The 27,592-nt window shown below is 39.8% G+C and overlaps 1 protein-coding gene across 3 annotated transcripts in view; it reads left to right on the top strand.

Annotated features, from left to right (window-relative positions):
- Positions 1-27,592, top strand: part of negr1 (neuronal growth regulator 1) — a 264,347-nt gene that overhangs the window by 188,052 nt on the left and 48,703 nt on the right. Inside the window, exon 7 of one of the 3 annotated variants that reach the window (XM_015605766.3) lies at positions 6,215-6,259. The exons of the other annotated variants lie outside the window; for them this stretch is intronic. Coding sequence (XP_015461252.3) covers positions 6,215-6,259 — 45 coding nt within the window. The remainder of the gene's footprint in view (positions 1-6,214; positions 6,260-27,592) is intronic. 3 annotated transcript variants of the gene reach the window in all.

Raw genomic sequence — 27,592 nt, 5'->3', positions numbered from 1 at the left:
GTAAATGAATATTGTTTTTTTATTCTATAAACTACAGTCATTTAGAGCATTTATTTGCAGAACATGAGAAATAACTCATAACAAAAAGATGCAGAGCTTTCAGACCTCAAATAATGCAAAGAAAACAAGTATATATTAATAAAGTTTTAAGAATCCAGAAATCAATATTTGGTGGTTTTTAATCACAGTTTTCCTGCATCTTGGCATGTTCTCCTCCACCAGTCTTACACACTGCTTTTGGATAGCTTTATGCCACTCCTGGTGCAAATGTTTAAGCAGTTCAGCTTGATTTGATGGATTGTGATCATCCATCTTCCTCTTGATTATATTCCAGAGGTTTTCAATTTGGTAAAATCAAAGAAACTCATCATTTTTAAGTGGTCTCTTATTTTTTTCCTGAGCTGTATATTTTAAGTTCAGCAGCATTACTGAACAGAGTACATTACATTACATTACATTTGGCAGACGCTTTTGTCCAAAGCGACTTACAATATTGAAGTGCAAATAATAGAAGAGGTTAAGTACAAAAATAATAGAAGTTAAAAATAAAGCATCTATAGATAGGGCCTTAAGGAGGTCAGAGGGAAATAATGGGATAGAGGAGTAGAGAAGAGGAAGAAGGAGATGAGGTTAGAATTAGTTAGTTTGTTAGAGGTGTTAGGAGAGTAAGTGCTCTTTGAAGAGCTCTGTCTTCAGGAGTTTATTAAAGATAGCAAGAGATTCTCCTGATCTGGTAGTGGAAGGTAGTTTGTTCCACCATTGGGGAACTCTGTATGAGAACAGTCTGGATTGCTTTGTGTGAGTGTTTGGCAAAGCGAGGCGACGTTCATTGGAGGAGCGCAGCGGCCGGGAGGTAGCGTAAGCCTTCAGGAGCGAGTGCAGGTAGGAAGGAGCCTGTACTGTCATCACCTTGTAGGCGATGTAGAGTAATGCACATAAAAATAGAACGGCTCAATGAAGTGGCTCGTATTACATAGAGTAAGGAAGCAATGAACTGCAGGTTGTCCTGGACTGGTGTCCCCACTGTGCAGTAGATAGACAGGGGAAAAATTGTTCTTATCTCAAATGGGTTCTTATGATGACTCAGGGAAGTTGAACATGTGGGGCAATCTCTGGAACTTTCTGCAGTGTTCTTCTACTTCCTGATGTCTGATTTTGACTGCAGCAGTGTTTCTCTCTTTCAGACTCCAGACTAAATTCTAGTTGCATGCTTGTGTGCTAAACGTGTGCAGTACTTTTTTTTTTCTTACAAGCGGTTAAGGCCTGTGTTACATAACTCTACACACACGGTTTGTGTTTCTTCTCAGGCCTTCAGGCTATTCCTCACGGCTGCAATTTGAAAGTAAATCCTGTGATCACAATTTATGAAAGGGGCTTACTGGAGAAAATCTTCTGTTGCAGTGATTACGGAACTTAGGAGAAGGATCTTCAGACTGAAGAGAACAGCTCATCCCAAAAAGAAGTACATTTAACGTCGGCTCACACATACAGATTCACCGTCTTTTAACTCCAACAGTGAAGCCTGGAGCATTCTCAAGTGATAAGATAACAATGACAGTTGGAAAGAATGTATGAATTTTGTTATGACTGCTGGGATTTAGACCAGTCAGTTGGCAGTCAGTTAGTAGTAGGGTTGCAGTGGTATAACATTATGAAGGTACAGCAATTAGTGGTATAACAATTAGTGTCAATCGATTCAAATATTTAATCAGAATAACTACAACAACTAAGACTTAACCCTTTCAGACCTGAATTATCTCCAGTGATTGAAAAAAAAAAGTAAGAATGTGTGTTTCTGTCTGTAATGCACAAAACAGAAGACTCTACTAATGCCGGCCTTACACCTAACGATTTTCAAGTGATTTCTCAGTCGCAGACAAATTTCCAGAGTCGGGATAAAATCAGTCTGACTAGAGTCGAGCTGCAGTCGAGTCGTGGCCGCGTCATTTGAATCATTCAGTGTAAGGTGTTTACGACTGAAGTTTTAGTCAGTCGGGTTCGATTTTCTGGTGCTCCAATAAATTTAACTGTGTTTTATACTATCGCTAGTCTTTATACTCAAATAGTGACTCGAACAGTGTCAACAACCAATAGGAGAAGAACTATAGGAAGAGGCAAGAATATATTTCACGTGACTGTTCACAAACAATTTAAAAAAGAACACATTTTGCAGTTAATAGGTCTTATTGGTTCTTACTTTATTATGTACAGTATTTTAAACAAAGGTAGCATTTTTTTTATATATATATATATAATTTTATTTCAATTTCAATTTTTATTTCAAATAGTGCAAGTAGGTTCGAATCCCCGCTCATGCAGCTTTGCCATCAAGCTGCCGGCGCTCAGCGGGAGCAAAATTGGCCATGCTCCCTCCGGGTGGGTACATGTCTATTAAATGCAAATGAACTAAAAGGTGAAAGTAAATGATTCTCTATTGAATAAAACCCTACATTCAGCTCTAATCCAAACGCTTATCTTAATATTTTAGGATTGGGTTTAGGGTTAGATTTTAAGCTTAGGTTAAGGTTAGGGTAAGGGTTAGGTGTAGGGTTTGATTTTAGAGTTAATTCATGGTTAAGGTTAGGGTCAGGTGTAGGTTTAGGTTCTATTTTGAGTCATTTACATTCAACATAGGGTAAAGTTAAATTTAATGAACATTCAATTCAGTGTTAGTTGAATGTCAGTTGAGCATCAACAAGGCCATAAAATGGACCATCCAAGTAAAGTGTTACCATGTTTTGTCCAATATATGCTAATTTTAATGATAAAACCTCAGTTTTTGTTGCATTCAAAGTGAAAACAGTTAAAGGCATAAAAGTATAAGTGGAAAAATAGTTTAAGTAAAAAAGTTAAATCATGTTAAAATTTTAAACACTGTATAGACATAATGGAAATGCAGTGTGTCTAAAAAAAACAGTATCAGTTTAAATATCTCAGAAACAGACACCTGATTCAGACAAATAGCGTTTAAAAAATAAACATCATCTTTTTTTCTGGTGGGCGGTGATGCTTGCTGGTTATTAACAGGTGGGTCGTGAGGTGGAAAAGGTTGGGAATCTGTGAACTGAAGAACATTTTAAGAGCTTCTCAACCCAGTAGGTCTGGGAATAGGATGCAATAGCCTTTTCTAGATTGAGACACATGAAATTTAATCAGTGCCAAAATTGATTATAGAGAGCACAAGCGATCAAAATCCAGATTGATATTTAAGCTCTGGTTTCAGCGTGTCCCAAAAGTGGGGCCGGGTCAGTTGAGTGAGTGTGATATCTATTAATAAAAATGAAGAGGGGGGAGGTGGGGGGGCGGGGGATATTACATAGTCATGATTAAATGGTTGTCTCTGCTTGGTGCAAATTTAATTCTATGTGTTAACTGGGTTGAGCTTTATTCCAGACTCTGGACTGGATTAAGTGATGGTCAGAGTATCAAACATCAGCAATCATAACGTGATTTGAAATGGACTCAATCAATCAAATTCTGAATATATATATATATATATATATAAAAAACTCATCAAAGCCATTTTAATATGGAGCTGGGATAGAGTGTATTAGATCACAGCGGGGGTACGTCTGGTTTTGGGGAGAAAGGATTGCCTGATAGCCCTGAATAACCAGAGGAGAGGAGAGTATGGCCACTGCTGGCAAGTTTCAGAAGCTGAAAAAAAAACTAAAATCTATTTTTAGGACAAGCAGGGCACAGCTTAATTTAAGAAACAGGTTTTCATTATTGAATTATCAATAGATTCGCTTAAAGAAGACTTACAGAATTAAAAAGAAACAAAGACAAATCTCTTTGATGGTGAAAATTACATTTTATTAGAATTAAAATAGTGTATTTCTGAAAATCTTTGGATAAAAACCCTCCAAACAGTTGTTTTTTCTTATTTTATATTAAATTATTTAGATTTTCTTTTGCATTCCAGTCTGCAGCTGAGGTTGCCTGCATTTTTCAGCCACTATGTCTTAAAATGCTGTTCCAAAGTGAAGATTCTTTAATACACAACCTAGAAATCAGAATGATCACGATACTGTAATTAATGTATCGTACTAGTTCCTTGGTTACCCACGATTCTATGTGCAAATTGTGAAATTCATTTTAAAAATTTGTTTTTCACATACTTGAAATCATGTTTTATTACCATAGAAAAGTTGTAAAATGTGTGTTAAACTGTTATTTTTAAGGTATTTTTTAGCATTCATCTATGCCTCCATCAGATATAGTATACTGCTCTGGAACAAATGAAGAGACCACTTCAGTTTCTGAATCAGTTTCTCTGATTTTGCTATTTATAGGTATATATTTGAATAAAATGTGGTTTGAATACATTGTTGTTTTATTCTGTAAACTACGGCCAACATTTCTCCCAAATTCCAAATACAAATATTGTCATTTTGAGCATTTTTTTTTTAAGAAAATGCAAAATGGCTGAAATAACATAAAATATGCAGAGCTTTCAGACCTCCAATAATGCAAAGGTTTTAAGCATCCACCAGTCTTACACACTGCTTTTTTTATATCTTTATGCCACTCCTGGTGCAGAAATTCAAGCAGTTCAGCTTGGTTTGATGGATTGTGATCATCCATCTTCCTTCTGATTATACTCTAGAGGTTTGCAATTTGGTAAAATCAAAGAAACTTATGATTTTTAAATGGTCTCTTACTTTTTTCTAGATCTGCATGTACAGTGAGTAGTTTGTTGTAGTACATAAGGTTTTTACTGTATTATCTATCATAGCAAATGCTAATCCTGCTAGCATACATTTGACTTAATTTAGTAGTTTATTAGAACTACTAAACCAGAGCTGTAGCATGTAGTCATTAAAATGCAGATGCTGTATTAAAACCAACCCCACCATGCAGAGGCTGCACTGTAGCATGGCTGACTCTCACTATGAGTTGGGTAGTGTTGCTGTTTTGGTAAGGTTGGGATGTTTATGGCTCTTCAAATGTGTTTTTTTTTGTTTGTTTTTTGTTTTTCAATTGTGGCAGTTTTACTGCTGAAGCGTAATTTTCACTTTCCTGGTGTTGGGTTGAAGGGTGGATAAGAGCTCTGCTTGTGGAGACACTGTTTATTGTCCCTCTCTCCTAAATAAAACAATTAAATTAAATTAAAGTTGCCAAACGGAACTTTGATTTAGCCTTGTCAGTTTACACTCACTGTATTACAGACACTGATACAAATAAAAATGTTGCTGAGAATTTCCGAAAAAAATGTGTGATAGGAAAAAAGCACACATTTTAATGGGGTGTTGCAGTATCTTTACCCAGTGTTAGTTAGAGCCCTGCTCTGGCTACATTAGCAGCATGTATGAGAGATCTGTTTTAGGTTGTTTGTTCCTTATATATACAGTAAATAGGCAATATTAAATACAGAAATTCAAGTACACTTATATACAGGGGTTGGACAATGAAACTGAAACACCTGTCATTTTAGTGTGGGAGGTTTCATGGCTCAACTGGAGCAGCCTGGTGGCCAATCTTCATTAATTGCACATTGCACCAGTAAGAGCAGAGTGTGAAGGTTCAATTAGCAGGGTAAGAGCACAGTTTTGTTTAAAATATTGCAATGCACACAGCATTATGAGTGACATACCAGAGTTCAAAAGAGGACAAATTGTTGGTGCACATCTTGCTAGCACATCTGTGACCAAGACAGCAAGTCTTTGTGATGTATCAAGAGCCACGGTATCCAGGGTAATGTCAGCATATCATCGAGCATTGCGAACCACATCCAACAGGATTAACTGTGGACGCTGTAAGAGGAAGCTGTCTGAAAGGGATGTTCGGGTGCTATCCTGGATTGTATCCAAAAAACTTAAAACCACGGCTGCTCAAATCACAGCAGAATTCAATGTGCACCTGAACTCTCCTGTTTCCACCAGAACTGTCCGTCAAGACAATAAATTACTGTGTGTTTCAGTTTCATTGTCCAACCCCTGTATATAAATATATATATAAAATATATATAAAATATATATAAAAATGCACACAAAACACACAGCCATTACAGCAAATTCATATCCCATACCTCCTTCCTGTCCACCGTGCATGTTGTTTGTCTTTTTCCTTTTTTTTCTCTCTCTCTTTCTCTTTCTCCTTCTCTTTTTTTGGCTTTTGTTACACTTTTTTGTTTCCTGTGATGATCTTTTTTTTTCCTAACAATATATGAATGTCCTCTTTTTTCCTTCTCTCCTTCTTTTTCCCCCTGTAGTGATTATTGAACCCACCACAACTAGCTCGACTGTCTCAAGTCCAGGTCAGTATATGTCACCGTGCTGTACTCAGCTCAGTAAAGGGTTCCTCCTCCACCAACGCTACACTAACCAAAAAATATATATATATTAATAATAACAACCTCTTCCTCATCGCAAATCTCTCCCTTTTTCTTTTTCCTTTTTTTTTCTTTTTTTTTCTTTTCCGATTGGCTGGGATGCCTGCTGGCGTACAGCTTTCTGTGTTCTGTCTTTTTTATGGCAACTTTGATTTCCTCTCATTTGTTGTTTTTTTTTTTTTTGGTTGTTTTTGGTTGTTGTTGGTTGTTTTTTGGCGTCTGTTTCTTATGACTTGTGGCCATTTGCACAGTGGAGCACTGACCCCTCCTCTGGCGCTGAGCGCTGTGGCCTAATGGTTACTGTCTTGTGTGGCGCTGGGGCCGACTGGCTGACCGCTTCTTTCTCTTGGCTTCTCCCCATCCTCTGCTTCAGTGCAGTCTGCATGAAGGGCAGGATATTGATAATACGCCTCTTCTACCTCTCTCTCTTTCTCTCTCTCTCTCTTTATCTCGTTCTCTTGCTCTTTCTCTCTCTCTCTTTTTATTTGTTGTCTGCACAGCCATTTTATTTCCAACTAAGCAGACTGCAGGCTGACTTGCACTGCCTCCAAACTCTTCTCTTCACTCTCTCTTTCTCTTACTCTCTCACTCGCTCTCGCTAGCCCGCTCTATCTCTTTCTCTCTCTCTCTCTCTATCTCTCTTTCTCTCTCACTTTGTTCTTTATGGCGTTGCTGTGTTTTCAGTGTTGTGCTCCTTTGAAAATCACAGCTCATTGTGATCTTATTTTTAGGATGGGGTGCGGTGGAGTGAGTGAGTGTGTGGGTGGGTGGGGTGTGTGTGTGAGTGTGAATATTTGTGTCAGTGTGAATGTGTGTGTGTGTGTGGATGAGGATGTGGGATATTCTCTGAAAGCTTGTTTTCCCCCCAAAAAAAGAAAGAACACCAACAAAATGTAATCTCTGAAATGGGTTACATTACTGCACTGTAATGCTTCCTCTTCAGCTCATTCAGCATCAGCACACGCACTGAAAAAAAAAAAAAAAACGTGCACGCAGACCCCCTGCTGAGTGTGTAAGAGTGTGTAGGTGGTGCCAGGGCCTTGTGTGTGTGTGTGTATGTGCATGTGTGTGAATGAAGGTTATGGTGCCTTCATTCATAGTGGTATGTCATAAATTGAAGGCTTTTTTCAGAATTGATGCTTTAACTAGAAAATCTAAAAGAGTGAAATGCTTTACTTTTAGTAGATGAGGCTACGGTAAGGGGTCTTGTCCTCTGACTCCGCCTACTGCTCATTCCCCAACGTTAACTCCACCCCCAAGGATGCCAATACACAACAGGGAGCGAGTGGTGCTGCAGCATGGAAGCTAGTAAGCAGGCTGGTTTAACCTGAAACACTAGCAGCTACACAGTCTAAAAAGCCTCGGCATGTCTCGAAAAAGCTCAGTGACTCTCACTGCCTCTTCAGCCAGCGACACCTGCCCAGTCTTTACTGAACTCGTCTTGCACTGGATTGTGTAGATTCAGCCTCCTCAACTTGGCAACCTGAGTGAGCTTTGTGCCTTGGAAGGTGTGGGTGGGGCTGAAAACTGTCTTTGGTGTTTGGAAATTGCTCTCATTTCCTATTGTATGCTCTTAAGACTTTTTTTTTTTTTTTTTTTTACAAAAATTACAGTTACAGTTACAGTTGTTATTATGTGAATGGAAGGCACAACAGCGAGCGAGCGGTGCTGCAGCATGGAAGCTAGTAAGCAGGCTGGTTCAAGCTGAAACCCTAGCAGCTACACAGTCTAAAAAGCCTTGGCATGTCTCTAAAAATCTCAGTGACCAAAGAAGGAATTTGAAAGTTTGTCTGCCTCTCCTACCAGAAGCACCTGCCCAGTCTTCACTGGCTTCACTTGACAGCAGTGAGGGCAGGTCATAACTGAGATCTAGATTAGGCTGCAATCTGAAGAAAATTAAATGATTTATTTTGGTCGCTGGGCTTAAAGGAGAACTCTGGTGTAAAATTGACTTTGGGTGTAGTAAAAGATGATAAAAAGTACCTTTGTTGAATAGCCCACCTTCGCTCTCCTACAGCTTTCTGAGATAGAGTAAATTTGTGCTTTTTGCCCAGCACTCTGTACAACGACTGTATCGTGGCATATTTTGCCCAGATAAATCGCTTTTTACACTGTTAACCAGGCTCAAAGTAGTTCCACACCTCTGACATTTAAATCGAGGCATTTATAACTTAAAAAGGTCAGAGGAAGCTTATTAAAAAACACTGTTTTTTTATCCCATAGCGCTTCTTTGTAGCTCCGGGCACCGCCATCACTGTACTGATAATGACAGACATATAGATATTGTACATAGACTACACATAGCCTGCCTCCTGGCGTTAGCCGGCCATTGTACATTGAGTGCTGGGCAAAAAGCACAAAATTACTGGATCTCAGAAAGCTGTAGGAGAGTGGAGGTGTGCTTTTCAACAAAGGGAAGTACTTTTTATTATGTTTTATTACACCCAAAGTCAATTTTACATCAGAGTTTTCCTTTAACCCTCCAGTTATGTTCATTTGTCAGGAACAGCAATGATGTTCCTGGGTCAATTTGACCTGGTGCATGTTTAATTATCCAAAAGATGTCTGAAAAAATTCTAACAAGCAGTGTAAATATTTAATTACTAACTCCAGTACTAATTATTATCAATAAAGTCAATATTTAGTGCAGTGGTGTTCCTCACCTATAACAGATAAGGGTTCAATTAGGATAATTCACTCGTTTTTCATGAAAAATTCATGTTCAAACTTTTTTTTAATGTTTTACTACTTTATAACTTTTGAAAGACCAACATATAAAACAATAGTTTTACATAACATTAAAATATAACATTGCAATTTTTGTTTTAGTTTTAGTTTTTGCAGGGAGTGGTTGCAAATATGTGAGATGAACCATTTTCATATTATATGTTGTTTACACTAATTAAGACAAGCAGAAGTTTCATAGTGGAAAAAATAAACTTTTCACTTTAAGACGGGTTAATTTGTCCCGTAACATAACAGGAGGGTTAAGGTTAGGGTGTGGGTTAGGGAAAAGTGTATGTGTAGTAGAAATTAGTTACAGTTATAACAGTATTATGTAAATGGAAGGTCCTTACAAGGATAGCAAAACCAACATCCTTGTATGTGTGTATATATGTGCGTGTGTGCGTGTGTGTTTGCTGGTGCGACCGCTGCGAGGTTATCGTTTCGACGTGGCAGATCCGTACACATTTTCATGCTCCATTTTACAGATATGCTACTAGGCATTAGCAGGTACTCTCCACCACTTCTTTATCTGTTTGTTTGAAATGGATATAATTAGCCATGGGATTCTGTCCCTGCTAGCAGGAATCAGTCCCTCTGCCAACGCGCAGCCCCTTAACTTTGATTTGACGTAAGGCTTGCAGAACAAATGACAATTTCATGGTCCAGTGCAGCGGTGGCAGTATCAATCGGCGAGATAAACTGGCTCGACGTCCTACTGTTCTTGTTTTGTTCCAAGTTCCAAATTGTATTTATAGTTAATTTTGCACTGTCTTAGACGAGCGGCTTGCCAGAGGTGGGGAGGGAGCAGAGGGGGGGAGGATTTACATTTCTGGCAACAGGTACTGCTAGTATGGAAATCAATTACAAGGTGCTTGATTATCTTCTGACATCACTGTACCGCAGGCCGGGAGGATTTATGGGGGAAGAAGGGCGAGCAGTGCAGGGGAAATGGGCTTGTATTGGTCAGATTTCCAAGTAGATATATTTATAAAGGAAACAAAGTGTATATTTCTGATATACAGTACTATATATACAGTACTATATCAGTACTGTCCTCTGACTAAACAGTACAGTACAGGGACTGGTCTGATATAACTCGTCCATATCCAGTCCAGTTCTTTTCACCTCTTAATAACAACATGGGTTATGATTTAATACATTGTGAAATATATCAATAGCCACCTTACTAAATACCTATAAATGCACACGTTCATTTAATATGCTCATTGTCTGCTGATCCCTGGACCTTTTTGATGCCTCACAGTATTGATATACAATATATGAAATATACAAATTGTACAATATACAATATAAAAAAATATTTTCAGGTGGTCAGACATGATTCGTTCTATTTTTTTTCACCAGGTACCTAGGGCTGTGTATTGAAAAGAAGCCAGTGATTAGTATACAGGGGTTAGGTTGCAAGGAGCAGTAAAGCCACTCTGCTGAGGTACAGCATTATATACAGGAACTTCAGTTTAGCCCGAGGCACCGAGGCTGGAGCAGTATTAGCATTAGCCGCTAACCGTGCTAAGTGCTAGCTCTGCTTTGCCATTCAGAGGTGAGTTTTATCGACCTGTAGCCTGTTGCTAACCCCGGCTAGCACTGTGGGGCAGCCTTAGTATTAGCCGCTAACCTCGCTAAGCGCTAGCTAGCTCTTTCTCCATTCAGAGGTGAGTATACTGGACTATAGCCTGCATGTTTACTGTGTTAAAACATTAAAAGCTACCTGTGATGAACTGCTGGCTAATATTATCCTGGCTTACCAGAACACTCAGAGTGCCTCATTTTAGCGCTGTCGGAGGGCATTTACCCGATCATTTAAACGCTAATGCTAATTCTGCTGTACTCAGCCTTAGCGGAAATCTGCAAACCTAAGATTATTAAATGTTAATAAAGAGAAGCACTTTACTCACCCAAATATACAGTTTTCAGGAGAAGAATCTGTGTAGATTAACATCCAGTTTTGTTTACTTAGCTTAGCTTTACTTAACTTAGTTACTCTTCCCACCACCCCCTAGCTGTGAGACCTGCTGAATTAAAAGGAAAACATAGAGAGAGACACCCCTGTTCCTTACTAGTGTCACATAATACACCTTATAATCATGTGCGCCTTATAGTGCAACAAATACAGTAAGCTATCAATAAAAAATCGACACAGTGTTTATAAGAATTGCTACAGTTTTGCAAAGCATAGCATTACAATACTTATATGTATATTAATATTTTCTTTTACCCCTAAGTATACATGACCAGACCCTCTTGTTTTGACAGAAATAAGCCTTTTGTCTGGCAAAAACAACCAAACACAGCCCACTGTTTTGTTGTGGCATGTAGAGAAGCTGATTTTGAACAATCCTGTGGATCTACCTTGCTTTGAGAGACCATTTCTGACACAGTGTCCAGTGCAGGCAACTGTTCCCTACTGCTACACTACTGGAAAACAAGGCTTTATTCCCTGTCAGAATGTGTACATGGATGTGTAGATAGCCAGTCTGGAGGCAGCAGGCGAAAAAAATCATGTACTTGTGGCTCAACACTGAATAGATAGAAATGTACACTTTTTATATACCACACTGTGGGGGCTATACATAATGGTTCCCAATTGTTTTTTTTGTTTTTTTTGCTTCTAAACAGCAGTAAAAACAAAGGATCAGACCTGAATTAAGCTTTAAAAAAAAGCCAGTACCCAAATATTTGTTCAGATATGACTAGATCCCCACTTCTCACACTTTCTACTAAACTATATTAAATTACCAGTTTGACCAGCTTCTCGATGCGAAGCGTCTAGATCTAAAAGCAGAAACAGAGGCTTTATGAACTCTTGAGCTGTGAACAGATATCTGTCAGCTCTATATAGCTATTAGCTATTTTTGAATCATTGATCGACAGGATAGGAGAAACGGTTAGGCTTTCTCTGCATTCCTCTGAAAAACTACACACAAAGAAATTGGTTTAATAACTGTGAAAATCAATCTGCGAGCCTCACACACTCCACGACTTTCCCCCCACATTCCCACCAAAACACTGGCATCCACAGCGCTCCACACGCTGAGTGGGATGACAGATAAATTCACATTCTGCAGCATTCCTCAAAAACCTGACCTGCCAGTCTCTTTATATAAAAAACCCTCCTAATAAAGAGCACAGACGCTTGTAGAACACAGTTTAGACCGGCCTAACTGCAGGTGTGAAGGACACACAGCGTAGCGTCGAGCTCTTTCTCTGTGTTGTTTATTTAATAGCTGACTGTGGTGTGATTGAACAGAAACAGACGCTCGCTGTCTTACTGCAGCTGCTGTGGACGCTACTGTATGTTCCACTCTGTCCAAGCGGAGGAATAACTGTGCATTGGCGTAAATTTTTTAGAGTGATCAGCGCTTTGTGAGTAATTATGATGGTTTAATTATAGAGAGCACATCAGCTGTTTTTCATCTTATTTCAGAGTCTTTCATTTAATAATTTACTGATTAGATCTACATCTGCTCGAGATCACCAGTGTGCCACATCCGCCTACACATCTAAACATCTGAAGGGTTTTGTGTTGTTGTTGTTGGCTACATATTCATCAGGTAGCATTTACTGTACGATTAATTATGCACTGATTTGATATTTCAGAGGTTTTTTTTGGTCTTCTTTGTTGGGATCAGGGGTTAATTTACTCCAGAACGTGTGTGATTGTGTTAAACTTAAGCATTCTTAAATCATTGATTTTCTTTGGGAGAATATTTTTTTGACTGTTATAACTACTTTTAATTTTACTGTTACTTCTAATACTGCTACTATTACTATTTCTAGTGCTAATAATATCACTGTTACTACTAATTCTGTTACTACGGATACCACTATTACTACTTTTAGTACTACTATTACTGTTACTTCTAATACTGTTACTACTGATACCACTATTACTACTTTTAGTACTACTATTACTGTTACTTCTAATACTGTTACTACTGATACCACTATTACTACTTTTAGTACTACTTTTACTGTTACTTCTAATACTGCTACTATTACTATTTCTAGTGCTACTAATATTACTGTTACTACTAATACTGTTACTACTGATACCACTATTACTACTTTTAGTACTACTATTACTGTTACTTCTAATATTGTTACTGCTGAGCCCACTATTACTACTTTTAGTACTACTATTACTGTTACTTCTAATACTGCTACTATTACTATTTCTAGTGCTACTAATAGTACTGTTACTTCTAATACTGTTACTACTGATACCACTATTACTACTTTTAGTACTACTATTACTGTTACTTCTAATACTGATACTATTACTATTTCTAGTGCTACTAATATTACTGTTACAGGACTCTTATCTGACTGACAGCAGTTCTAACCAATCAAAGGTTAGGTTGGACTGGGGAGGGGTCTTGCAGAAAGGGCACCCACTATATTAACTGCACGCCACTGCTTTTAGTACTACTATTACTGTTACTACTAATACTGCTACTATTACTATTTCTAGTGCTTCTAATATTACTGTTACTTCTAATGCTGTTACTGTGGATACCACTATTATTACTTTTAGTACTACTAAGATTACTATTACTACTATAACTATCAATATTACTCTTTCTAGTACTACTACTAATACTGTTACTACTGACACCACTATTACTACTTTTAGTACTACTAATACCATTACTACTGCTGTTAATATTATTGTTTGTAGTACTACTAATATTACTATTACTACTGGTACTATCGCTATTACTGCTGCTATTACTAATTTTTAGCTGTGATATTAATATAAGTACTCTTACTATTTATAGTTCCAATAATATTACTTTAATTAATGCTATTATTATATCATTACTAGAACTAGCGCCACTGCCACTGCTACTGTTGCAATTACTACAATTATTATCAGCAGTATTTATTTACAGTTATACTTATAGCACATTTCTGCCACTCAAGACACAATTACAATTACAATTACATTCCACACACGCACAGCATACTCTCAACTGGAACGACCGCCCACCTGGATAACTGCATCGGGCACTGAGGAGTTGACCCAGCACCCAGAGTACCAGTCCATATTTGGGCATAGAGTCACAGACGCATCCAATTTTCTGGGCAATTTAGAATATCCAATTCACCTGATCTCCATGTTTTTGGACTGTGGGAGGAAATCGGAGTCCCCAAAAGGAACCCACACAGACACAAGGAGAACATGGAAACTCCACCCAGATAGGGACTTGAACCCAAGACCTCAGGGAACATGCTGGGAGGCAATTGTGCTAACCACTAAGCCAGCGGGCCACCCAGTATTGTAATCCTACAATTCCTTTGGCTGCTTCTGCTACTATTTTTGCTACCCCTTTTACTACTACTACAACTACTATTGCTACTACTAATATATACTAATAACTCTAGTAATGATGGAGAAGTGCAGTATTTCAGTTCCAGTATTTAACATTCCTGTTCACAGCTGAATGTGTGTCAGTGTGAAATTCATTTTCCTTCTTTGTTGCAATCAGTGCTTCTTCATTCCAGAACCATGCTTGCTTGCTTGTGTTTCACTTAGTTCGAAATGTATGAGGCTGATAAATACACGTCCTGAAATCGTTCTGTTTTGCATATTGGGCTTTGTGCAAACAGCTGGATGGCATTTTTGTCCACATCCAATTGTGTCCTTTTCATCCTATTCTTCATACTTCCAAATGAGCTTAGTTACAGGGCTTAATCACGTTTAAGTGCAACGCTTTGCCTTTGATATTCCATCCAACTGTGTCTTATTCACCATCTCTATGAGCTATTAGCTGGATGTCATTAACTTGACATTGCGTTTTCCTCAGAGACACAAGCCACTTATGTTGTCCCGACTACCAAAGCAGATGATTACACGGATGCCAGTGCATTAGCTTGCAAAAAAAATAAATAAATAAAATAAAATCCCATTTTCGATAAACATAATGAAAGAAATCCTCGTATTTCTGAGTTCAAAACGGCCGGGCGAACGGGCCTCAGAACACCACGTACAAAAAACTCTAGCAGTAGATTCCAAGCATATGGTGGAGCATATGCCAAGCATGCGTGGTGCATGAATACTGATTATTATTGCAAATACTGGAGCCTTTTAAACCAAACCAGAGTGCCGTCGCAAAAGAGAGCTATTGCCCACGGACATGTGCTTGTTTGGAATGGAAATGCGATCATAATTATGTTGTTTACCTACTACGCCCTCTACAAGAGGACAGGTAGTATATAACAGTTTGTTTAATCTGCTTTTTAACCTTGACTTTGATGGCTCTCGTGGCATGGGTTGGAGGCTAAGCACTTCAACTAACTATGGTTATCAGCTTCGCCATTAACATACTGATGCACAAATAACTCACGTTCATAGAATAAAACACACAAGCCCAGATATCAGCAGGAGCTTAAACACAGTGCTTTTTTTAAACACTTGCTTTAGAATTGCAATAAGCAAGTGTTTAGTAGTGGTTATGAGGGGATAATGATTATCTTTCATCTGTCAAAGGATGTCAGAGGATCAAAGTAGACTGTAGGCAGTGAAACTGATGTGCTATTACTTAGAGGTGTGCCAAAAAATCGATTCACATAAGAATCTTGATTCTCATTTACTACGATTCAGAATCGATTTAAAATGTCCCAAAATCGATTCTGAGGGGCGGGTTTTAGACTGATTTTGGGCTGGGTATTTTTGTTGGACCTGGCAACCCTGGGGATAGCGCTTGTCCTTTCAAACGGAGATCTTCCAGACACACACAGAGCGTAGGTGTTTGAGAATCACCGGTAAGATGGCAGAACAAGCATTATATTACCTTAGATTAACGTGTAGTTTCAATGTTTTATGGCAGAATGCTTCATAACAAGCATAAAAAAGATCGCTAGTAGTTAGTTTCAGTAACTGTTAGCTAGCTAACTAGCTAACTTTCCAGTTCCACCTTAAATAACGCTACAGGTGGCAGCGGGCTGCAGCATTTAAGGCGGAACGGAAAAATACAATAAGCTAATCAGAGCTAATTTCAGCTCCTCATCACAGAGGAATTAAGGAATGGACCATATGAATTAATTTCTCCACCTCCTGCCCCCTTTCTGAAGAAATACAACGACCTTAAATTAACTAGTTAATCAGCAGCTGCTCCTGAACTTTAGCGCTCCACTGCTATCATCACATCAGCCCAGCAGCGTCACCTACACACCACCGCTAGTAGCCTGGTAATAAAGCAGTGTTATTTATTATTTATTTATTGTTCATTAACGTCATTGTGATATCCCAGTGATTCCTCTGTCACTGAGGACCCACATTCCTGCACATTTTATTGTTTTTGTAACACATTACCTGCTCCAGGACCAGTGTATATTATGGAGGGTTTTTTTTCAATAAGATTCATAAGCCAGAAGCAGAAATTTTTATAATTCAAATCGTTTTGAATCAAAAATCGATTTTGAATCGAATCGTGGCCCCCAAAATCGGAATCGAATCGAATCGTGAGATAGTAAACGATTCCCACCCCTACTATTACTATCTGTGATGCCTTTTGAACACGTCTGCCCCACATCCGTGGCCCTCCCAGACTCATCTGAACATGTGGAGAAACTACTGATGTTTAAATCTCAGTACTTTACTCTGTGCACACCTGACCCCCCCCTGTTTCTCTTTCAAAGCTCTCAGACAATGAAAAAATATATAAAATATTGTTGTTATATATTTGTTATTCCTGCCTTACACTCAGCACTCTCTGACTCTGGGTTGGCTCTGGACTCACCCCGAGCCTGACCTGGAAGACAGATGAGGAGAGGAATCAATTATTAAACCATTTTGTTATATATGCTGAATCAAAAGCATGAAATAGTGAATCATTGCTTTGACGCTGCATTGGTTTAACCTGTTTTAATGCAACCAAAATCATTTGTATCAACAAGTAGATTAAAGATAAAATAAAATAAAAAAATTCATACATAAATTACTGTTTAGCCCAGGGGTGTCCAAACTACGGCCCGCGTGCCATTTGCGGCCCGTTTCCTTTTTTGGAGCGGCCCGCGAGGTATTTTAGAAATAGAATGAAAATTGGCCCGCTGTTAAGCAGGTTTTTATAATGTGAGATTCAAAGTTTGAACGCTAGGTGTCAGAAACGGGCCAAAGTGTCTAAAAGCAGCGAGAGTGAAGTTGAAGCAGAAAAACGGGCCAAAGAGTCTAAAAGCGGAGAGGGTGCGCAGTTTTAGCGCAGAAAAACGGGCCAAAGAGTCTAAAAGCGGAGAGTGTTCAGTTGTAGCGCAGAAAACGGGCCAAAGAGTCTAAAAGTTGCCGTAATTAAGGAGTTTAATATTAAGAGACATCATGAAATTAAACATCAATTTGAAAAATCTTAGTTTACACAACAACGTCAAAGTGTGTAAATGTAATTTTGAAAATGTATTATTTAAAGAGGTATATTTCATTATTTGTTTTATTAAAGAGTCTGTGGCCCGTGACTTCAAATATATTTCTCCTTCTGGCCCCCAACAAAAAAAGTTTGGACAATCCCTGGTTTAGCCCTTTGTAAAAAAATAAAAGTGATTTAATCACACTTTTTTTTGGGAGTTCAATTTCACTACTAACCACAACCAGGCCTGATTACTACCAGACCTGTAGAATAATCAAAATATCACTTAAATAGAACCTGTCTGACAACATAAAGCAGCTAAAAGATCTCAAAAAGTAACAAACTATGCCACGATCTGAAGAAATTCAAAAACAGATGTAAAAAACAAAAAGGCAATGATCATCTGACGGTCTGAAAAAAGTTACAAAGTCATTTCTAAGGCTTTGGAATTTCAGCAGACCACAGTGAGAGCTATTATTTACTAATATACTGTAATTTTTACAAAAAAAAAAATATTTACAGTGTTTTATTAGCACTATTGCTACTACTTGTACTATTAGTACTATTGCTACTGTTCATAGTTTCAACAATACTACTGCTACTTCTACTACTATTAAAACTATGGCTGCTAATACTGCAAGTTTTACTTTTACCACTACTACTGTTATTTTAATATTAATACTTTTACTACTTCTTTTTATGCTGTTGCTACTACTATTAAGCAACTGCTATTAAAACTGTTCTTACTATTTTTACTACTACTACTACTGTGATTTTACTATTAAAATTATAACTACTACTTCTATCAATGCTACTACTACTACTCTTAAAACAGCTGTTATTAAAACTGTTCATACTACTTTTACGACTACTACTGTTATTTTACTATTTTAATATTATTACTACTACTTTTTACATTACATTACATTACATTTGGCAGATGCTTTTGTCCAAAGCGACTTACAATAGTCAAGTACAAAAGTAATAGAAGTTAAAAGTAAAACATTGTTTAGATAGGGCTTAAAGGAGGTTGAAGGGAAGTAAGGGGATAGAGGAGTGAAGGAGGGGAAGAAGGAAATGGGGTTAGAAGTAGTTAGTGTGTTAGAGGTGTTAGGAGAGTAAGTGCTCTTTGAAGAGCTCTGTCTTCAGGAGTTTCTTAAAGATAGCGAGAGATTCTCCTGATCTGGTAGTGGAAGGTAGTTTGTTCCACCATTGGGGAACTCTGTATGAGAACAGTCTGGATTGTTCTTTGTGTGAATGTTTGTTTGGTAAAGCGAGGCGACGTTCATTGGAGGAGTGCAGCGGCCGGGAGGTTGCGTAAGCCTTCAGGAGTGAATGCAGGTAGGAAGGAGCTGTTCTGTCATCACCTTGTAGGCGATTGTAAGAGCCTTGAATTTGATGCGAGCATCAACTGGTAGCCAACAGTGATGTCAGTAACGCGTTACTTAGTACCCATTCACCCTCCGCTCTTCCCCAATCACACGCATCTCGCTTTCTCCCCTGTCTCTCTCTCTCGCGCTCGGCGTGTCTTTAGTTTCCGCCCGTTTTCGTTTTCCGCCAGTTCTCGGGCTCCCTATCTCTTTATAAAGGCGTTTTTTTTGCGGCCGCGTCCCAATTCAGTAGCCAGGGCAGCGGTCTGCCACTAATTTGATTGGCAGAGGAGAGCATTTAAAGATTTTACACCACACGTGATTGGAAGTTCACTGTGGCGCAGAGCGCACATACCGTAAAGACAAGAAAAGTTCCGGTGCTTTAAATGAACACTGTCAGAATTAAATCCTTCTCAGTAGTTGGACAACGTCTGGGTCCGGACCCGGACCGCAGTCCGCATATATGTGATCCCTGGCCTAGACCATATACACGGTTCTGTTTTATAAAACCACTCCTTGCTGCCCTGCAGAGAACAACAGGTTCAATGTTCAGTTTTACAGTGTTACATATATCAGGTCAAGAAAGACTTTCTTTATTTTATATATTTTTTTATAAAAACAAGTATTTATGTTTAGTAAAATCATGAAAGACCATATTTTATTTTTTATTAAAAAAAAATATTTATGTTAAGTTAATTTTTTTATTTTTATAAAAAAAACCTTATTTTTTTAGGAAATAGTTCAACCTAATAGAGATACATTGTTGCTGTTAAAAATGCATTTTCCAATAAAGGGAGTATTGGCAAAACTGGTTATAATGTTTATAATGTTAAGGCGGCGGGAGGTGGTGTCTGCAGCTGCTGAAAGTAACTAATAAAGTAACTTGTAAAGTAACTTAGTTACTTTTAAATCAAGTAATCCATAAAGTAACTAAGTTACTTTTTAAAGGAGTAATCAGTAATCAGTAATCGGATTACTTTTTCAAAGTAACTTTACCATCACTGGTAGCCAATGGAGCTCAATGAGCAGCGCGGTGACATGAGCCCGTTTTAGCTGGTTGAAGACCAGACGTGCTGCTGCATACTTCTATGCATGCTGTTGCTACTACTATTAAGCAACTGCTATTAAAGTTGTTCTTACTACTTTTACGACTACTACTACTATTATTTTACTATTAATATTATTACTACTACATCTATTAATGCTACTGCTACTACTCTTAAAACAGCTGCTATTAAAACTGTTCTTACTACTTTTACGATTACTATTACTGTTGTTTTACTATTAATACTATTACTACTACTTCTATCAATGCTACTGCTTCTGCTATTAAAACAACTACTGCTACTAATACTGTTCTTACTACTTTTAACTCCACTACTGTTACTTTTTACTACTATTACTACCATTACTACAACAATTCCCACTGCTACTACTAACAAAACTTCTGTTAAGTCTAGTATAACTCTTATTTTACTATTGCTATTATTACCACTGCTACTATTCCTATTTGTATTATTATTCTGCTACTATTTCTGTTGTTTTTACTATAGTTACTACCCCTACAAGTACCCTTACTATTACTGCTAGTACTTCTGTTACTACTATTGCTGTCACTGCTACTGCTAGTAGTGCTGGAGCATTGCTGTTACATAACAGCTGAATATGTATAGCAGTGGGAAGCTTTTCTCTATAATGAAAAGTAAAAACATCCACACATACAAATCATCTGACAGGTGGACCAGCCTGTTCCTTTCACAGCTTTTTTTTTTTTTTTTCTCACCAGCAAAATGAACACCTTTTTTTGTTGTAACCTGCACCATTAAACCATGACAGTGATGACTAATGAATCATTTTAGGTTTCTTTGTATTTAATAGCTGCTTTAAGCTGTTTAATGCTCCAGATCCGTGACAGTTTAACATCTCTAACATGCACCTTTCCTACGTCTTTATTCATGTTCTCATTTTTTTATTTATTTATTTATTTTTTTATTTTTTTATTTTTTTTACATTTTGGAATAACCTCAGCTCCGTGGCCTTTCCTGAACCTCCTCAGAATTCTCTCTGTCTCAGAGTGGGCCACATGGGGCACGGTGGCCTATCGGACCGTAATCCTGTTTAGCAATTCTCTCAGGTGCGCTTATCAGATTTATCACATATCAGGGAGAGTAGGATCAAGAGAAGAGATCCCCCTGTACGGACTAGCCGACCTTCATTCTGCCGCACGCTGGCAGGAGAGAAAGAAAAAAAAAAGAAGCCTCTGCGCCTGGTTGATAAGCAGATGGTATGTCGTATATCATACTTGACCTCTAGATTCAGAACAGGCATGGGGTAGAGCTCTGGTGCTTACATTCATCCTGGTCAACTGGAGGCTGCTGTGGGCTTTTGTTGAAGACATCCACAATCTAAATGATCCTGTGTTTACATGAGCCCCGGAATAGCTCAAAAATCAATAGCGCACCCTGCTCTGCATACTGATTTGTTTGCTATAGATCCCAGGTTCGAAAGCACGCTACTGTTCCACGGGGTCGTGCATTAATGAACAGTTTGCCTGGTTTTAGCACGTTCCTCCAAGGTATATACCATAGACTGTATATTGCTGGACAGAGCATCGTTTCTTAAAAGTGAAGCCACCACAGGTCGGGCGCCCCCTGCTGTTCGGCTGCAGAAAGCTGTGTAACCCCACCCATCCCCACAGGTTTCAATGGCAAAACAGACAACTTTCAATCACGTTTTTTTCTAATATACTGTAATTCTACCTCCATTATTTAAATGCAGCAGCTAGTGTAACCTCTGCTTATATTGTCAAATTTTTATATCCCCACAGAATTCGGTTTTTAAAACGTTATTCAGCTCTATTCAAATGGGCGGGACCAATAACAGACCGTCAGCTCCGCTCCGGCGGGGCTATTTAAATGAGTAGGCGGTCTCTCCACAGCCTTTCTCCCTCCTCTGGTCTCTACTGCGCAGACTCTGGTCTCTGAATCGCCAAAGTGGCGGAAGATTTTGGCTTCATTTTCATTGAATGAATGGGAACGGCGACACGGCGTCCATCTTTATATACAGTCTATGGTATATACAGTATATACCTTATTAAAGCACATGCTTAGTGCTTATGTGAAACTACATCTTCTTTCACCAAGTTAGATTTCATATATTTCCATTAGAAGAAACTGTCCAAGCACACTGATCATAAGCATAACTTTATGACCACCTCTTTGTTTCTACACTACTTATCTGTTTTTTCAGTTTTACTGAGCATTCAGCAGATACTTTATCATCAGCCTCCTTTCAGCCTGTTTTTCATTGGTCAGGACCTCACAGGAGAGACCACCACATTACCACAGAGCAGCTAATATTTGAGTGGTGGCTCATTCTCAGCCTGTACTGGTATTCGTGGATCCAAAACAGCAGTGCTGCTGGAGTTTTTAAACATTTCAGTGTCACTGCTGGACGGCTGCACAGTATATTGTTTCGGCATCGTCATCACATTGTGTAGGCAGGTGGAATATTCTCATTTAAGGTATTAAGATATTTAAGATATTAATTATGATCTTTAATATGCAGATGGAATTATTATTAGCATGCTGAATTATGGATTTCTAGTGAATAGATTTGTGGTGAAAATTGCTGTATTTTTAAATATCATAATTAGGGCTAGACAATAATTTATTATTAATAAACAGTATTTTGCAATAAATAAAGCTTATTTTTTTTCCTATATTTTAGTATACCTTATTATGGCTTCTGTAAATGACTGACCCTCATTGTAGGGTTTTTCCAAATATTGCAGTTTTTCCTGTCGTTCTTGTTGTTCAATTGATTGGAAACATATTAAAGATTAAAACAGATTAATCAGAACAATACAATACTGATTAATTTCATCTGTTTTACTTACTAAAAGGGACATATTCATGCTTTTGTAGTTCTGCTTGGGTCTCAACTGCCCCTATAAACACTCAAAGAGTGAAAAATCCAGTCAGTTGAAAGAGTTTAAAAAGTGTCAGGAATCATATTGTGCTTCTATGAGTCATTTGTATGTCAATAAAGATCTGTCCATCCAAAGTCAAAGTCAAAGTGGTTTTTATTGTCATTTCAGCTATATACAGAGTACACAGTGAAACGAAACACCGTTCCTCCAGGGACCATGGTGCACATAAACACAGTGTAAACAGAACAATAGTGCAACAGTACAAAAGTGCAGACAGACAATACAACACAATACAGACAAAGAATAATAAATAACAAGACAGTGTGCAAATTTTGCAGTGTGCAAAAAGTGTGCAAAAAAGACCAGTCAGGTAGTAATTACCTCTATTACACAGTGTGCAATAGAGTCCAGTGAGGTAGTAGGGTTTTTAGTGCTTTCCATTTTCTGGGGTAAGTGGGGTAAGAGTGTGTGTGCATGTACAGAAAAACCATCAGTTCAGTCTCTGCAGTTAAGGAGTCTGATGGCTTGGGGGTAGAAGCTGTTGCAGAATCTGGTCGTGCTGGACCGGATGCTGCGGTACCTTCTTCTCGAAGACAGGAGGGAGAACAGTTCGTGTGAGGGATGAGTGGGGTCATTCACAATGCTGGTTGCTTTGCGGATGCTGCGAGTGGTGTAAATGTCCGTGATGGAGGGGAGAGAGACGCCGATGATCCTCTCAGCTGTCCTCACAATACGCTGGAGGGTCTTGCGGTCAGAGACGGTGCAGGTCCCAAACCAGGCAGTGATGCAGCTGCTCAGGATGCTCTCAATGGTCCCTCTATAGAAGAGTGTGAGGATGGGTGGAGGGAGACGGGCCTTTCTCAGCTTCCGGAGGAAGTAGAGACGCTGCTGGGCTTTCTTGGCTGTAGAGCTGGTGTTCAGGGTCCAGGTGAGGTTATCTGCTAAGTGGACACCAAGGAACTTGGTGCTCTTAACAATCTCCACAGAGGACCCGTCGATGTTGAGTGGAGAGTGGGTGTGTTGTGCTCTCCTGAAGTCAACAACCATTTCCTTTGTCTTGTCCACATTCAGGTGAAGGTTGTTGACTGTACACCAGTCTGTCAGCCGCTGCACCTCCTCTCTGTATGCTGACTCGTCGCCTTTGGTGATGAGACCCAGCACGGTTGTATCATCGGCGAACTTGATAAAGCGGTTAGAACTGTGTTTTGCAGCACAGTCATGAGTCAGCAGGGTGAACAGCAGAGGACTCAGGACACTGCCCTGGGGGGCCCCAGTGTGATGGTGCTGGAGGTGCTGCCCCCAAACCGGACTGACTGGGGTCTCCCCGTCAGAAAGTCCAGGATCCAGTTGCAGAGGGGGGTGTTGAGGCCGAGCGAGCTTAGCTTCCTGATGAGGTTCTGTGGGATGATGGTGTTGAATGCTGAACTGAAGTCTATAAACAGCATTCTGACGTGTCCTTCTTCTCCAGGTGGGTGAGGGAGAGATGAAGGGTGGTGGTGATGGCATCGTCCGTGGAGCGATTGGGACGATACGCAAACTGCAGGGGGTCCAGTGAAGAGGGCAGTCGTGTCTTGATGTTCCTCATGACTAGCCTCTCGAAGCACTTCATGATGATGGGTGTAAGTGCAACGGGACGGTAGTCATTGAGGCAGGACACTGTGGACTTCTTCGGCACGGGAACGATGGTGGTGGACTTGAGGCACGTTGGGACAGTGGCGCTGCACAGGGAGATGTTGAAGATGTCCGTGAGAACATCTGTCAGCTGGTCTGCGCACTCCCTGAGCACTCTGCCGGGGATGTTGTCTGGTCCTGCAGCTTTTCGTGGGTTGAGTCTGCGCAGAGTGTTCCTCACATCCACTGCAGTCAGGCACAGCACCTGCTCGTCCGGCTTGGGCATGGTCTTTCTCACCATCATGTTGTTTTGTGCCTCAAACCGTGCATAAAAGTTGTTCGGGGCATCAGGGAGGGAGGCATCACGTTCACAGGACGGTGGCATTGTCCTGTAGTTGGTGATTGCCTGGATGCCCTGCCACATACGCCGCGCATCACCCGTGTCCTTGAAGTGGCTGTGGATTCTCTGGGCGTGTGCGCGCTTTGCCTCTCTGATGGCTCTTGACAGGTCAGCTCTCGCTTTCCTCAGGGCCACCTTGTCACCCACTCTGAAGGCGGAGTCGCGGGTCCTCAGCAGCGCACGTACCTCAGCAGTCATCCAAGGCTTCAAGGTGTAGTGATGGTCTTGGAGACAGTGACATCATCAATACACTTGCTGATGTAGCCAGTGACTGATGCTGCATACTCCTCCAAATCAACAGAATCGCCTTCAGTAGCAGCCTCCCTAAACATGTCCCATGCAGTGCACTCAAAACAGTCCTGAAGGGCAGAGATGGAGCCTGCCGGACAGGTTTTCACCTGCTTCTGAACTGGTCTGGAGCGTCTGATGAGTGGTGTGTATGTTGGAGTCAGCCAAACACACATGTGGTCCGAGAAAGCGAGGTGGGGCGGGGCTCCGCCCGGTACGCGCTGGGGATGTTTGTGTAAACAAGATCCAGCGCGCTCGCTCCTCTCATTTTAAAGTCCACATGTTGATGGAATTTAGGGAGCACTGACTTGAGATTTGCGTGGTTGAAATCTCCGGCGATAATAAACAGTCCGTCTGGGTGTTTGTTCTGCAGATCGCTGATAGACCGATAGAGTTCACACTCTCTCACACTCTCACGCCTCTTTAGCATTAGCACCAATGCTAGCGCTGGGTGGGATGTAGACAGCAGCTATTAGCACGGCGGAGAACTCCCGTACTAAATAAAAAGGTCTGCACTTGACTATCAGGAACTCCACCAGCGGACAGCAGTGTTTGGCGACAGTCAAACCATTGTTACACCATTCTGTGTTGATGTAAACACACACGCCTCCACCGCGGGTCTTCCCGGATAGAGCCGCGCTCCTATCCGCTCTGAACGCGGTAAGCCCGGCTAGCTGAATGGCGCTGTCCGGAATGTTGTCGTTCAGCCAAGATTCCACAAAAACCAAAGCACAGCAGTCTCTGAACTCACGCTGGGTTGTTCGCTGGAGTCGGATGTAGTCCAGTTTATTGTCAAGGGAACAGACGTTTGCCAGAAAGAGCGATGGTATAGCCGGCCGGCTAGGACTAGCCTTTAGCCTCGCGCGGATCCCGGCTCTCTTTCCGTGCTTCCGCTTACGCTCGCACCGCTTGCGATGGCACTTCCGCTGGGCTCCGGCGTCAGGAAACACCGCGGGCTGCGGCCTGGGTCTCTTAGCAGGCTAAGCTCAAGTAGCGTCTGCAGAACCTCGTCCGGTAGCGTGTTTTCTGGCTGATTTCTCCACTGTAGCAGGGTCTGGCGGTGGTAGAACATGTGCACGGGTGTTCCGATGCACATATTTGCAGGAAATAAACGGAAAAAACGACAAATAGTAACACAAAAGCACCATTTAACGGACCCGGAGCGGCCGCTGCGTGTTAACGCGCCGCCATCTTGGGTGGGTTCTCCATCCATCCATCCATCCATCTGTCCATCCATCCATACCGTTTTGTGCCATCACAAAAAGGAAACCAGCTTAGAACCAGCCTGGCACCACCACTCACCTGTCAAGCTCCACCAGAGCCCCACCCACTAGCATTTTTGGAGACTTTGGTTAAGAACCAAATAAGTAAGTACTTTCAAATAGTGAGTTTTGTGCTTCAATCACAGTTAAGCATGAACTAGCTTGTTTTGCCATTTAGCACATTTGCATAAAAATGACAGAGCCCTTAAACGGCTCTTTCTCTAAAGGGGATTGAAACTGTCAGGAATAGAGCTGAAAATATCTCTTTATGTGAGAATGATTTTGTACAAAGAACTTTAAGAACATGTTTTGAATAGCCCATAAACCTATTTGACCTAACTTATGTTATGTGTTATATGTCCCCTTCAAGTCCTAAGCATTTATTAGTAGATATTTAAATGTAAGTTAAATAATTAATGGAAAATCTTTCACATTAAAAGCACTAACTGTGATTTAAAAAAATTCGTCCCTATATGCAGTATATACAGCTCTGGAAAAAAATGAAGAGACCGCTTCAGTTTCTGAATCAATTTCTCTGAATATGCTGTTTATAGGTATATGTTTGAGTAAAATGAACATTGTGTTTTTATTCTATAAACTACAGACAATATTTCTCCCTAATTCCAAATAAAATATTGTCATATAGAACATTTATTTGCAGAAAATGAGAAATGGCTGAATAATAAAAAAAGATGCAGAGCTTTCAGACCTCAAATAATGCAAAGAAAACAAGTTCATATTCGTAAACTTTTAAGAGTTCAGAAATCAATCAATCAATCAATATTTGGTGGAATAATCCTGGTTTTTAATCACAATTTTCGTGCATCTTGGCATGTTCTCCTCCACTAGTCTTACACACTGCTTTTGGATAACTTTATTCCACTCCTGGTACAAAAGTTCAAGCACTTTAGCTTGGTTTGATGGCTTGTGATCATCTATCTTCCTCTTGATTACATTCCAGAAGATTTCAATTTGGTAAAATAATTTTTAAGTGGTCTCTTTTTTTCCAGAGCTGTATATTACAGAAGAACAGAACTATCACAATGTCTTTCAGTTTTCCAATATCATGCAGTCCTAACGAGTGTGGCTTTATCAAACCATTAGCATTAATGTTATTTCTGTTCCTCTGATTTATTTGTCATAGTTTACCACTTCATAACCGCCCACCGGCTTTGTTGCCCAGAGTGTCAGCCCCATTAATTCAGTTCGGAACAATGCTCCCTCCCAAAACTTCCTAAAGATTTCTGATGCTTCTAGCTGTGCCATTTTTATACCTGTTACAAATACGCAAACAGAACCTGCATGCATT

The sequence above is a fragment of the Astyanax mexicanus genome, chromosome 5 (genome assembly GCF_023375975.1).
Source record: "Astyanax mexicanus isolate ESR-SI-001 chromosome 5, AstMex3_surface, whole genome shotgun sequence".
In the NCBI taxonomy this organism is placed as follows: Eukaryota; Metazoa; Chordata; class Actinopteri; order Characiformes; family Acestrorhamphidae; genus Astyanax; species Astyanax mexicanus.
The sequence above is the reverse complement of the archived record's forward strand: the minus strand, read 5'-3'. Positions and strand labels throughout refer to the sequence as shown.